The sequence below is a fragment of the Euleptes europaea genome, chromosome 18 (genome assembly GCF_029931775.1).
Source record: "Euleptes europaea isolate rEulEur1 chromosome 18, rEulEur1.hap1, whole genome shotgun sequence".
Classification (NCBI taxonomy): domain Eukaryota; kingdom Metazoa; phylum Chordata; class Lepidosauria; order Squamata; family Sphaerodactylidae; genus Euleptes; species Euleptes europaea.
In genome coordinates, this window is record NC_079329.1 from 1,531,863 (window position 1) to 1,544,230 (window position 12,368).

The window sequence follows — 12,368 nt, forward strand, 5'->3', positions numbered from 1 at the left end:
CTAACAGGAGACAGACTATCCCCTACTGGCAGGTGTAAAAATAACCCCCTCCACTGGTTTATTGCTACAGGGAACGGTCACAAAAGGATCTCCCAAAATAATAACTGCAGTTTAAGATTGCAGCCCTGAGGCAAAGCATGATCTTTGAGAGTCCATCGTCTTCTCCTTCACCCCCGGAAGCGCTCACTGAGAAGCCAGCGTGGGGCTCGGGGGCAAGCAGAGAGGAGCTTTGCATGGCACTCGGCCAGAGGGAGGGGATGCAGCCATGCCAGGTAGAGGCACAGCCCGTGGCAGACTCGGTCCTCCGGGGCCTCCACTACCCCGCCAGCACAGTTAGACAAGGCTGAAACATCCCAGAAGCCACTGGGCAGGATTAGCATACAGTGTGATCAAACTTACACCCCCTCCCCAAACTCAAGAGTTCCAAAGCACAGTGAAGACATGGAGACGCCTGCAACTTTTTCTGTGACGCACAGGGACTAGAAACTTTTCCAAAGAGTGAACCTTGCCATTCAAGGTGTTGAATTCCGACTAGGGTTGCCAACCTCCAGGCACTAGCTGGAAATCTCCTGCTATTGCAACTGACCTCCAGCTGATAGAGATCAGTTCACCTGGAAGAAATGGCCGCTTTGGCCATTGGACTCTATGGCATCGTAGCCCCTCCCCAAACCCTGCCCTCCTCAGGCTCTGCCCCAAAAACCTCCTGCCGGAGGTGAAGAGGGACTTGGCAACCCTACCCAAGATGGATCCTTTGCCTGTGAAGAAGCTGACACCAAGGCGTGAGGCCTGGCAGGACTTCGGTCCCGAGCTCAGCACCACCGGATGGCAAGGGCCCACCCCCACACACCTGGTGTGGGGCTCTGGAGGAAGGAACAGTGGGGCTGAAAGGACTACAGAGTGGAACAGAGGGGTCTGGTGCTGAAATAATCTCCCCCCCCCCACACACACACATTTGCACTCTTGTTACTCCTGGTTGCCATGGCATCCAGATGGCAGCAGAGATTGATGGGGAGGTGGAGGCGGCGTGGGGTTCAGCGGGGACACGGTGCTTGAGGACTGAGGGGAGAGAGAATGGGGGGTTGTTGAGGAGGAAGAAAGGAGGAAGATGGGGTGGGGGGCAGGAAGATGGACAAACCGGTGGGGAAAGCAGACCCTGGAGACCTCTGGGAGGGACTTTGGCAAGGGGCCCCAATCCCACTTCAGCCTGAAGTCTTTGAGGTAAGCTCTTTGAGGAGCCAGCGTGGTGTCATGGTTAAGAGTGGTGGTTTGGAGCAGTGGAGTCTGATCTGGAGAACTGGGTTTGATTCCCTACTCCTCCTCCACATGAGCGGTGGAGGCTAATCTGGTGAACCGGGCTGGTTTCCCCACTCCTCCACATGAAGCCAGATGGGTGACCTTGGGCTAGTCACAGTTCTCTCAGCCCCACCTACCTCACAGGGTGTCTGTTGTGGGGAGGGGAAGGGAAGGTGATTGTAAGCTGGTTTGATTCTTCCTTAAGTGGTAGAGAAACTTGGCATATAAAAACCATCTCTTCTTCTTCTTTCTGCACACCAAAGCCGAGGGTGGGGTGGGGGGAGCCCACTGTGGTGGATTTGCCTTTCCATAAGGGTTCCACAAGAGGAGGTCTGCAAGGCTTAGTATAGGGAGACTTTTGGATTGAGTCCCTTGTAGGCAGAAAGAGGCCACGGTTTTACCACCTTGGGCACTGCATAAGAAGGAATGAGGCTACTGGAGAGACGGGCTTACCGCCAGGCCCTGAGGGCACCAATAAAGGTGGCATGGGCTGGAGAGGAGACGGCTACTGCGATGCCAGCCACACCAAGGGATGGCACCTGGGCAAATCTCTCATTTCCCTGAGGGACCCACCCCCACCAGGAAGGTACCCCCTCTCTGCCCTGCAGGGGCAGCAAAGCCACACAGCCTGAGTAGAGCCCACGGCCGTCCCCCATGCCCTGCGGCTGCCACAGAGACCAGAGAGGTACCTGACCAAGGGAGCTTTGACCCTCGAAAGCTCGTACCCTGAAAATCTGAGGTGCCCCTGGACTTGAATCCAGCTCTTCCGCTGCAGACCAACATGCCTACCCTATCAGAAATGTTCTTCACAGAGACCATAGATCCCCTGTACTTTTCTCTGAACATGTGAAGAGTGTTTTCCTCTGTGACTTCAGAACCAAGAATTGTCATGTGCCTGTGGGGAGTAAGGAAGGGCATACTTCTGGGAATCCAAGTACAGGCATCCAAGTGGAGCAGGAAGGGGGTCCCATCCTGAAGAGCCCGACACCTTTTGTCTGAGTTGCGGGGGACCTAGCCCGAGTTGCTGAACAACAAGCCCAACAGGTGAAGTGCTCCCGTCCCTGCAAAGCTCTGCCTGTTGATTTGAGCCCGGCACAGAAGCGGTCAGGCACACAAAGTGTGTCCATTAGATTGGAAAGAAAATGTTTGTTTGGGGCTTGGAGCCCAGGGAGCACACTGTCTCCCCCACCCCAACAACCCTTCCCACTCCAGTCCCGGACACAGACCCGTATTTCTGCCCCACCACTCCCTCTCCAGGCAAATCCCACATTCTTTGAACGGCTGACGACTGCAACAAAAATGAATTATTCGGCCCTCTAAAGGTGCACCTATTTGCTATGTTTGCATATTTTAATTCCAAGTAGAGAACCTTGGACTATTTCATATCAGACTTAATTTGGGGCGTTCCTTTTTTGGGTGTGGGGGACTGGAACCCCGGCAACGTAAAAACCACACTTCTTAGCCCAGGTGGTGTCCAGCAACATTGGAAGCCCCCTGCTCATTCTTGTTCCTCAAAAGCTTGCCACCCAAGCCCGCGGAGATGATCAAATGACCCCCTTCAGCTCAGACAGTGGCTGCTGCATAAAACTAACAGGCAACTGGCTGAAGAGGAGATCTGAGCAACGCCAAAACTTGCGCTCCGAAGCACATAAAATGGAGCAAAGATGCCTGAACCACTCAAAGCATTGCCCTCTCTGGACCTGTGTCAGTCTAAGAAAAGCCACGTCTTAGCCCTTGAGCTGGGTCCCACAGACCAGGTGAGGGCAACTCCTTCCCTTGATGCAGGGGGAGGCGCCCAAATTAGTGTAATGAATCCTTGGGATCCAACCTCTGGGGCTGGAGCCAATCACGTGTGTCATCTCAATGAGCAGATGTATTTATTTACATTATTTACTCCCCACCTTTCTTCCCAGTGGTGACCCAAGGGCCTTTCATCATTCTCTCCTCCATTTTATCCTCACAACAACCCTGTGGGGTAGGTTAGGCTGAGAATATGTGACTAGCTCAAGGTCACCCAGCAAGCTTCCGGGGCAGAGTACAGATGTGAACCTGAGTTTCCCAGATCCTAGTCCAACATAAACCTTTACACCACGCTGTATATATCTTCTGGAGCCAATGTGGTCCCCAGACTTACGTTTTTAAGCACATGTTCATAATTATACAATCCACCAACCACGCAAGCACCACTAAAGAACCCTGCCATGACCCACAACAGCTGGGTTGTACCTTCCCTGGGCTCCCTGAATGTGAGGCCTCTGGCACAGAAGAGTTCTCCCCTTGGTACCCCAAAACCTGTAACTGGAAGTGCTGCCAGGGAGGGTCTGAACCTTCGGCATGCAAAGCAGGCACCCCACCATTGAGCCGCAGCCTCTCCCAAGTATATGAAGCCACCTGAGCCAGAGAGCCAGGCCACTGATCTATGTGCCTGCCCCAGGGGTTTTCAACTGCTGCTGGACTGTGGGGCCCTCTGGCTTCTCTCTGCACTGCCCCCGACTACAGCTTTGACATCCCTGTGGGCCATAACTCTGGAGCCCCTTCTTCCTGACACATGACTGTGATGTCCTAGGATTGTAGCTCAGTAGGCCCTAGGTCTGGAAGGAATGAAGACTGCTGGTCTACGCTGATCGGCAGCGGGGTGTTGAGCAGAGACAGGTAGAACTGAGGCAATGGTAACTGGAGATGCCCTGGGCATCATTCCTGGGGTGATCTTCCGCTACCTGTGGATTGGGGTCTCTCCCTTCCGGCTGGCTTTGGCTTTTCTCATCAGCAGGCCTCCTGGACTCCAGATGCCTTCAGACACGATAATAAAAGCACACTGGAACTATTTGCCTGCTATGTTCATGTGTCTCAGAAGGCAGCTGTCTTGGTTGGCAGCAAGAGCTTTCAAGAGTCAAAGTTACCTTCGCCAGATATCCTGAAAATTTCATTGGTCTCTAAGGTGATACGGACTCAAATCTAACTGTTTTAGTGTGTAAATGTTACACATTAAAATATATTGTAAAGAAGGGGGAAAGCAGAAAAGTAGAGAGAAATCACTGGTCACAGTTTGCTTTTAGTGTTAATTTTTTTTTAAACTGCAGTTTGTATTTTTACAATTTTGCAAGCTATTTTTCATAATATTCTGAGCATAGTGTAGCAGTTATACTGATGGCTTAGGACTGCGGAGATGCGGGTTCAAATCCCTACTCTCCATTAAGATAACTGGGTGACCTTGGGCCAGTCACTTTCAACCTGACCTGCCTCACAGGGTTTAATGCGAGGGTCAGGGGGCAGAGGAAGAGGGTGAAGACCCCCTTCATTCCTTTGAGGAAGATGGGAGAAGAGCTGCAGGCTCATTCAACACCCCACCCAAGGGCAGTTTCTCAGGACTTTCTGGAAGCCAAGCTGCTAGTCCTCTGGAGCCCAGAGTGGCTCAAAAGGGCACAAGCAGAGTCTGGGAATGGGGAGCCAGTGCACGCTGGGGAAATGGGAAGGGTGCATTTATAACTGAATGCTGGGAGCTTCCACACACTCCGAAACCCTCTACTCCCCCTTCCCCATGCACTAGCTAAAGCAAAATAATATTACGCAGTGAAGAGAGTATAGATTTGTTTGCTTCCTATAATCTATACGGGTCCAGTTTTTTCTTGGCACAGAGCTCGGATAGAGAGGAGGGCCATTATCTATGTTCCCTGGAACGTGCTCCTCAGGGAGGGCTGTGTGGGCTCAGTTCTCTCCCCCCCCAGCTGTTCCACAGCTGTGGAAGATAGCCTTTTAATTTGGAGGCCTTTTAAAAGATTTTTCCCCCTGCCACTGAATGTCGGAGTTGCTCTTAGTAAAAAGCTTATAATACCGGTTAATATTTCAGTGCATTGGAGATTGCTGGTTTGACGTTTCCACGGGGTAGCTTTGGTTTGAATTGGTCTGCTATTTTAAATATTGTGTTATATGTTCTACATGGTAAGGTCTTGCGGCAACCCAGCTTTGGGACCCAACAGGAAAAGCAGGCCACAGAAGTTTCCAACAAAGAATATAAATAAATCCAATAAATGCAAACCTAATTACTTGTATGCTTCCATACCTGTGGGGTTGGCTTCCCAGGTGCAGGGTGCAGGCCAAACAGTGTGGCGCAGTGGCTCGGGTGTCAAACTAGGATCTGGGAGACCCAGGTTCGAATCCCCACTCTGACATGGAAGCTCGCTGGGTGACCTTGGGCAGGTCAAACACGCTCAGCATAAACTACCACAGAGTGTTCCATCTAGACATTAGGAAGGATTTTCTAACAGTTAGTGTGGTTCCCCAGTGGAACAGGCTTTTTCGGGAGGTGGTGAGCTCTCCTTCCCTGGAGGTTTTTAAGCAGAGGCTAGATGGCCATCTGTCAGCAATGCTGATTCTATGAACTTAGGCAGATCATGAGAGAGAGGGCATCTTGGCCATCTTCTGGGCATGGAGTAGGGGTCACTGGTGGTGTGGGGGGGAGGTAGTTTGGAATTTCCTGCATTGTGCAGGGGTTGGACTAGATGACCCTGGTGGTCCCTTCCAACTCTATGAGTCTATGATGATAAACAGAGGAGAGGAGCGCATCTTGGGTCACCATTAGGGAGAAAGTCTTGGTATAATGAAGCAAACAAATAAAGAATGGTGCTATGGTCTAAAATGATGTGCCTGGGATCAAAAAATGAGCCAGAACCCCAGCCTCCAAGGAAATGCCCCCAGCCAGCATGGTGTAGGGGTTAAGAGTGGTGGTTGGAGCAGTGGACTCTGCTCTGGAGAACTGGGTTTGATTCCCCACTCCTCCACATGAGCTGCGGAGGCAAATCTGGTGAACTGGATTTGTTTCCCCACTCCTGCACACGAAGCCAGCTGGGTGACCTTGGCCAGCTCTCTTAGAGCTCTCTCAGCCCCACCAACCTCACAGGGTGTCTGTTGTGGGGAGGGGAAGGGAAGGTGATTGTAAGCCGGTTTGAGTCTCCCTTAAGTGGTAGAGAAAGTCAGCATATAAAAACCAGCTCTTCTTCTTCTTCTTCAGGTAATGTTTGTTGTAGCCTCCCCTCTACCCCTCCCAACCTCACAAAAAGCCCTCCCCCCCAGCCACTCTTGGGTCTAACACATTTCCCGGCCACCCACCCATTGTGTGGGGGCAGCCAAAGGCCAACCCCCGTTTGCTCACAGCATCACGGAAGCATTTTCCTGGTTCACAATGTCTCTCCTATATTTAGTTTCTCTCTCACACACACACCATGCCACCACCATTACCACCACCGATGACTCATTCCCATCCCGGCTTATCAATGGCAGGAGCCACACAGGCGTGTCCCACACGCGCACACACTCACATGCACACACACACACACACACGGAAGTGACGCCCACCAACCAGATGTCAGCCTCCCCCCTCCCACTGCTACAAAAGGACTGCCAGCTCTTTCAAGGAATACATGCCTGTGGGCAGCATGGTGGTGGTGGTGGTGGTGGGGGGGGAGAGTCATCCTTCTTCTATATTGGTCCCAAACTCCAAAACTGCAACATACCCTCATTGCCTTACAGGTGTGCAGCTCTCTACATTTCAGTAGGGTTCACAGAGGTGAATATCACATGAACACATGAAGCTGCATTATACTGATGCCTTGGTCCATCAACATCAGTCTTGTCTACTCAGACCGGGAGCAGCTCTCCAGGGTCTCAGGAAGAGGTCTTTCACATGACCTACTTGCCTAGTCCCTTTAACTGGAGATGCCGGGGATTGAACCTGGGACCTTCTGCATGCCAAGCAGCTACTCTACCACTGAGCCACGGCCCCTCCCCTACGTTTCCCGGTGGATTGTGTCCCATCTTCAAAAGCGGAAGACAAGGGGAGTTTGGGATTTTCTGCCTCGGGTACCAGAATATCTAGAGCCGGCCTGGGTCTTCTAGAGCCTCTCTGGAAATTGCTATGCCTCTGTCGGCTTTCTCAGAAGAAGCCTCTAGAGGTCTATGTAGAAATTACCGCCCAGAATCTTTTGGGGAGACACCCTCCTCCCCAACTGCGGAAAATGTCTTTTGAGTCCTTAGCTGTACTACTGAAAATACTGACCCACTGTGAGGATTTAAAAGTAAACACACCATTCCTACCTGTACACACACAATACCTGGCAACCGTTTCCTATGTTGCTCCAGAAAAAAAAGGTTCAAAATGCACCTCTAAAAACACTCTAGTGACCGCCTCTGAAGCAGCCATGTCAGTTCGAGGCCCCCTCCCTCAGGCAGCAGAGGTGAGCCCCTTTGGGTGCATTACATTCAGAGCCCTGGAGAAAACAAAGTGGACTGTGGGGACCATTCCCCCCCACACCGTAACTGTTTCACCTGGCCCAAGAAAGCCACCTAACCACGATAAGCTTTCAAGAGAGAGGGGGAAATCCAGGCCACCTGTAGCCACGGGCACCTGGAGCGTCAGGCCTAGTCAGGGAGGGACTGCAGTTCAGCGGCAGAGCACAGTCTTGGCAGGCAGAACTCTGGCTCAACAGCGGTGGTCTCCACTTAGAGGATCCCGGATAGCAGAAGACAGCAATGCAGACCCCTCCCTGTGGGAGACCCTAGAGAGCCACTGCCAACCTCAAGGGACAAGCCTGAGGGAGACAGACAAGGCCTGGCTCAGTAGCAGGACACTTGCTTGGCACCAGAGGGTCCCGAGGGCAGCCTCCACTAAAACAGTCCCAAGTGCTGGGAAAGACCCCACCCTTCTCTTGCTGTGACCTTGAAGAACGGCTGACAGCCAGAGTAGGCCAGACTGAGATGGACGGGCTAACTCGGTGTCGGGCGGCTTGGTATGGTTTTGTGGGGAGACATGGACCCTGGTTCAGTGGCAGAAGGCCCAGGTATAATTCCTGGCACCTGTCATTCAAGGATCTCTCAGGCAGCAAGTGATGGGGAAAACCTCTCTCTTCCGGAGATCTTGGGCAGCCCCTGCCAGGCCACACTGCCAGGATATATAAGGCCTGTTCACAGGCTCAACACAATCTCCTCCACCTCAGCTCTTAGGTTTCAAAATATTTTGTGTCCCTGATCCCCTAGATATGCATTGTACGGCCTTCCTATTATACTTGCATTGTGATTTGTTTGCCTTAATGGTTTAACAATTATTGTTAACTTGGCCACAAACCACTTTTGGGGGAAATCTATCAAAATTATAAAGCAATACAGAAGCTCATCAAAAATAAAATACACGGTCTAGATTTTTCCAAACTGCCATCTCCAGGCTTCGGGGCACACTGGCAAAAATCCACTCTGGCCACTAAAGAACTTTCCCTTTCCCTCTAACAGACTCAATGACCAGAAAAAATATATCCAGATGCTGCTCTGAATGCATCCTGAACTGAGAGCAGGAAGCACCTTCCAGGAGGAACCACCCCCAATCCCACCCACATCACCTGCTCTTCACACCTCAACACCATGGACCAAAAATCTATGAATGAAAACGCCCCCAGAGTCCTCTCTGGCCCTCCACGTGCCCCTCGCTGGAGACAGTTCTCTGTGCTAAATGCTGAAGGAAGGATTTTTGCTCTCCAGAAGAGCCAAGATCTTTCAGGTACCTGATGACAAGCGGGTACCAAAGAGGTAGCCTTGCGGTCACCTCCTTGGCCTGGATCTCAGGAAAGAAGGAAGCCAACAGCCATTCAATAAACCTCATGGGGAACCTTCCTCTATCCCCCCCCCCAACCCATCCAGCAACCAATTCAAGGCCAGTCCTGAGAAGATCCGGTAAAAGCCAAGGCGGATTCGCTGCAGGAAAAGGCCTCCGATCAATCATTCGCAGCCCACATCCATTATTAACGGGTTTGGGCAATTTATGGAAAGGGGGGAGGCTCTCTGCAGTGGACGGCAGCCCCCTGCCAACGACTTCCTTCCACGAAGGGTCTGCTGCTGAGCCGCAAGCCGTGCTTCGGCATCCCCAAATTAATTAGTGCTCATAGCACAAGTCCTAATGCACACCGCTCTTGCTCTCTCTCTCGACTCCACCTCAAATATACTTTTTTAAAAATGCATTCCATTCTCACCTAACAGGGATTGTAGGCACATGTGGGGCACCTCAGGCCTCTGCCAAATTAAATGTGGGGCACCTCAGGCCTCTGCCAAATCCTGACCCTGCTGACTCCCCCCCCCATCAGTTTGGAAAGCCACCCCAACTGAAACACAGTCCCCAATAGCAAACTCCCCCTTGCACAAAGTCCTGTAACAATTTACACATCATCTAATGTTTCACAGCAAAATTCAAACTCCTCCACCCCATTCTACCCCCCTCTCAATTTGTACTGTACCAATTCAGTTCCATACCCTGCTACTTGACTCTCTCCAAGCAAGAGTCTATGGGGGAAAACCTATTCCTCACCCGACACTCCCATTTAGACCTCTCTAACACCCCCCCCAATTCTCCAACCAATTGGAAGCTGACAACCACTGCAGTTTCTACCACCAGTTCCTACCAGGCACACAAGGCAACCCCCACCCCACTGAAATCAGCATTCATGTACAGTTTGAGTGTGGTATTTAGCACGCACTGCGTGTGTTTGACGGGCGGAACGGAATGGCTCCTTTCTGTGCTATTTCTGGCTCCCTTTCTCCCCACACACACACCTCTGTGATGTGCTCCCAACCCCCCCTTCTTCTCCCAAGAACCCCACAGAACAGCTACCATTTAAGCCTGCCCAGTCTGAAGCAAACACCTGTTCGCTGGGCACCCCTGGAAACCCACACGCACTCCCTCCCCCTCGCCTTCTTTCATAATTAAGCATTCGCCTCACCCTGATTAATCAGGATTGAATCATTCTGTTTCCAAAGGCCCGATGGGATGTGGAATTGCTCTAGGTTTCCATGGAGCAGACAGCAACCAAATGCAGAGATTTTCTTTTTGTTTTTTTAAAAAGGAGACAATTTCTCACCCTGCTTTCTCTAAGCCCCTGCATTCCACACTTGCCCTGGGTGATGCTCTTTGCTTCTCTCATCTCCTGTCCTTGGAAGTAATGAAAGTTTGTGAACAGCTGAACACCTAGAAATGAGCAGGGGGCCTCTCGGCAGATGCCCCATCTCCTGGCTGTCCCTGGGGTGTTCAAAATCAACCTCTTTCTCCCACCCATCTTGGCGCAGACAGGCCCCTGATCCCTCTCCCATTCACCCCACTGAATCACTCACTTGCCATTGCTAGGCGCCTACGGGAGGGCTTCTTAGCACAGTGCCCAAGAGAAAGGGCACCTGCATGGCCGTGGTGGTGGAAGAAGAGTCCAGTCCAACACTACCCTATCCAACCAGGCCCCAAATGAGGCCTGAAGATCTCCATGACACCCACCCAAAAAGGAAGCCAGGGGAAAGCTGGAGAGAACATCTGGAAGAGGCCTTGGGAGGCAGTAGGGAATGCAGACAGCAGTCTGAGCTATCCCATTTCAAAGAGACCTACAGCAGAAAAGCAGGGCCTCCTTCCCTGTTGTTCCTGGTACCCTTGCCACTTGGACAGAAGGAAGCAGCCCCCACCCAACTCCAGAGAGACCCTGGCAAGTCCACCAAGGCCCAAATCTACCATGCAGCCCTCCTCAGCCCTGCCTATACACTATCTTCACAACCAAACGCCCCCCGGTTATTAGCACGGTCCACCCACCTCCCCATAGCACTTGGATCAACACCAAGATTTCTTGGCCATCGCCTCACCAAGACCACAGTGCAAAAGCATCCCTCCCTGCCCCCCCCTCCAGTCTTCTCCCTTCTTCAGCAGAGCACTTGATCTGCTTGCTAGGAAAACAGTCAAATGCAAAGGGTCCTCAGCCCTTCTTTCCCCTCATCATGGAGTGTGCTTCTTTCTCCTGAGACCTCGGTGGCAGGGACCCCTCTATTGCCAAGTAGGAAGGAGTGGGGGGTGCCTTTCAGTCCCAGTCCCACGAACCCCTGGATCTCTGTAATGTGACATTCACACACACAGAAACCTGCACCTTGTGGTGCTGTGCCCACTGCTCCCGCACCATCATGAACACATCGACCGCCACCGCAAGCTCTACAGAACGCAAACCCTCCGGCATCTGCCTTCAGCACCCCGGACAGCGCCGGGGCTTCAGCACCAGGGCCAGCTCCCGTGCTCCAGCACCCCGGACAGTTCCGGCTCCCCCAGATCTATAGGGACGGATGCTACCCCCAGCCAAAGCGCCGCCAGCCCCATAACTCCCCCATATCACCCTAAACAGCCTTAACCCACGCAATCACCAGCTCCATGGAAACTGTTCACTAAATGGGGGGGGGGTGGCTTCTGAAGTCTTCCTCCCACTTCTAGCGACAGCGGTCTCCCATCTCTCCCCCCTCACGCATCACCAATGGACCACCTCGGCCCCCTGGCCGTGCCGAGCCGTCTCACTCCACCCAAGTCAGCAACAGCATCTCTCTCTGTCTGCCCCCCCACCCTCCGTGCACACACACCTCACTCCGTACAGCTTTCTTCCCCCCACCCCACGCTCTTTGCAGAGGTGGGCAAAACTGCCCACAGTTAGGAGGCACACGGACACAAATCCACCACCACCCCCTCCTCCCCAAACGTGGCAATCTTACCTTGGTAGTGACTATACACAGGCAGTCCATTCCTTCCTTGACTCAAGCACCTAGCTGGGAAAGGTCTGTAGAACATCAGATATTCCGGGGTTCAGGGTTACTGCTCGCCCCCTTACAATTGCTCGTGGGTAGCCTCGGCTTGATGCAGAGGAGGGGTGCCGTTGCCCTTGCGTTCCCCCCCCCCAACTACCCTTTGGTGCTCCCTGAGGGTGCAGAAACTGACATTTGAGCGGGGGGGGGGAGAAGGCTGTTGCAGGCTGTGCGAGTGTGCAAGGAGGGAAGGCAGCGTGTGTGAAAGGAGAGAAGGAAGGGGAAGGAGGGGGGAAGAGAGAGAGAGAGGCTTGCGGTGAGTGGGGGGGAAGTGACAGAATGTGGAAAAGGAAGGGGAGGGGTGTGATGGTGGAGAGGAGGGCAGGCGGCTCCCGAGAATCCTTCCTCCCTCCAAGATGGGCAGCCGGGGAGAGGTGCAGAGGTGGAGAAGAGGGGTGGGGGAGAGAGGGGGGAGAGGCTGGGAGGCTGGGTGGGGGGAGGCCAGG

General features: G+C 52.8%; 1 protein-coding gene across 5 annotated transcripts in view; it reads right to left on the minus strand.

The window, feature by feature from the left end:
* DLG4 (discs large MAGUK scaffold protein 4) overlaps positions 1-11,946 on the minus strand; it is an 85,441-nt gene extending 73,495 nt beyond the window's left edge. For 3 of the 5 annotated variants that reach the window (XM_056863513.1, XM_056863509.1, XM_056863506.1), the window contains exon 1: positions 11,833-11,946. In XM_056863513.1, coding sequence (XP_056719491.1) covers positions 11,833-11,862 — 30 coding nt within the window. In that variant the 5' untranslated portion in view covers positions 11,863-11,946. The remainder of the gene's footprint in view (positions 1-11,832) is intronic. The other 2 variants (XM_056863512.1, XM_056863515.1) reach the window with 2 other exon arrangements.
* Between the last annotated feature and the right edge of the window lie 422 nt (positions 11,947-12,368).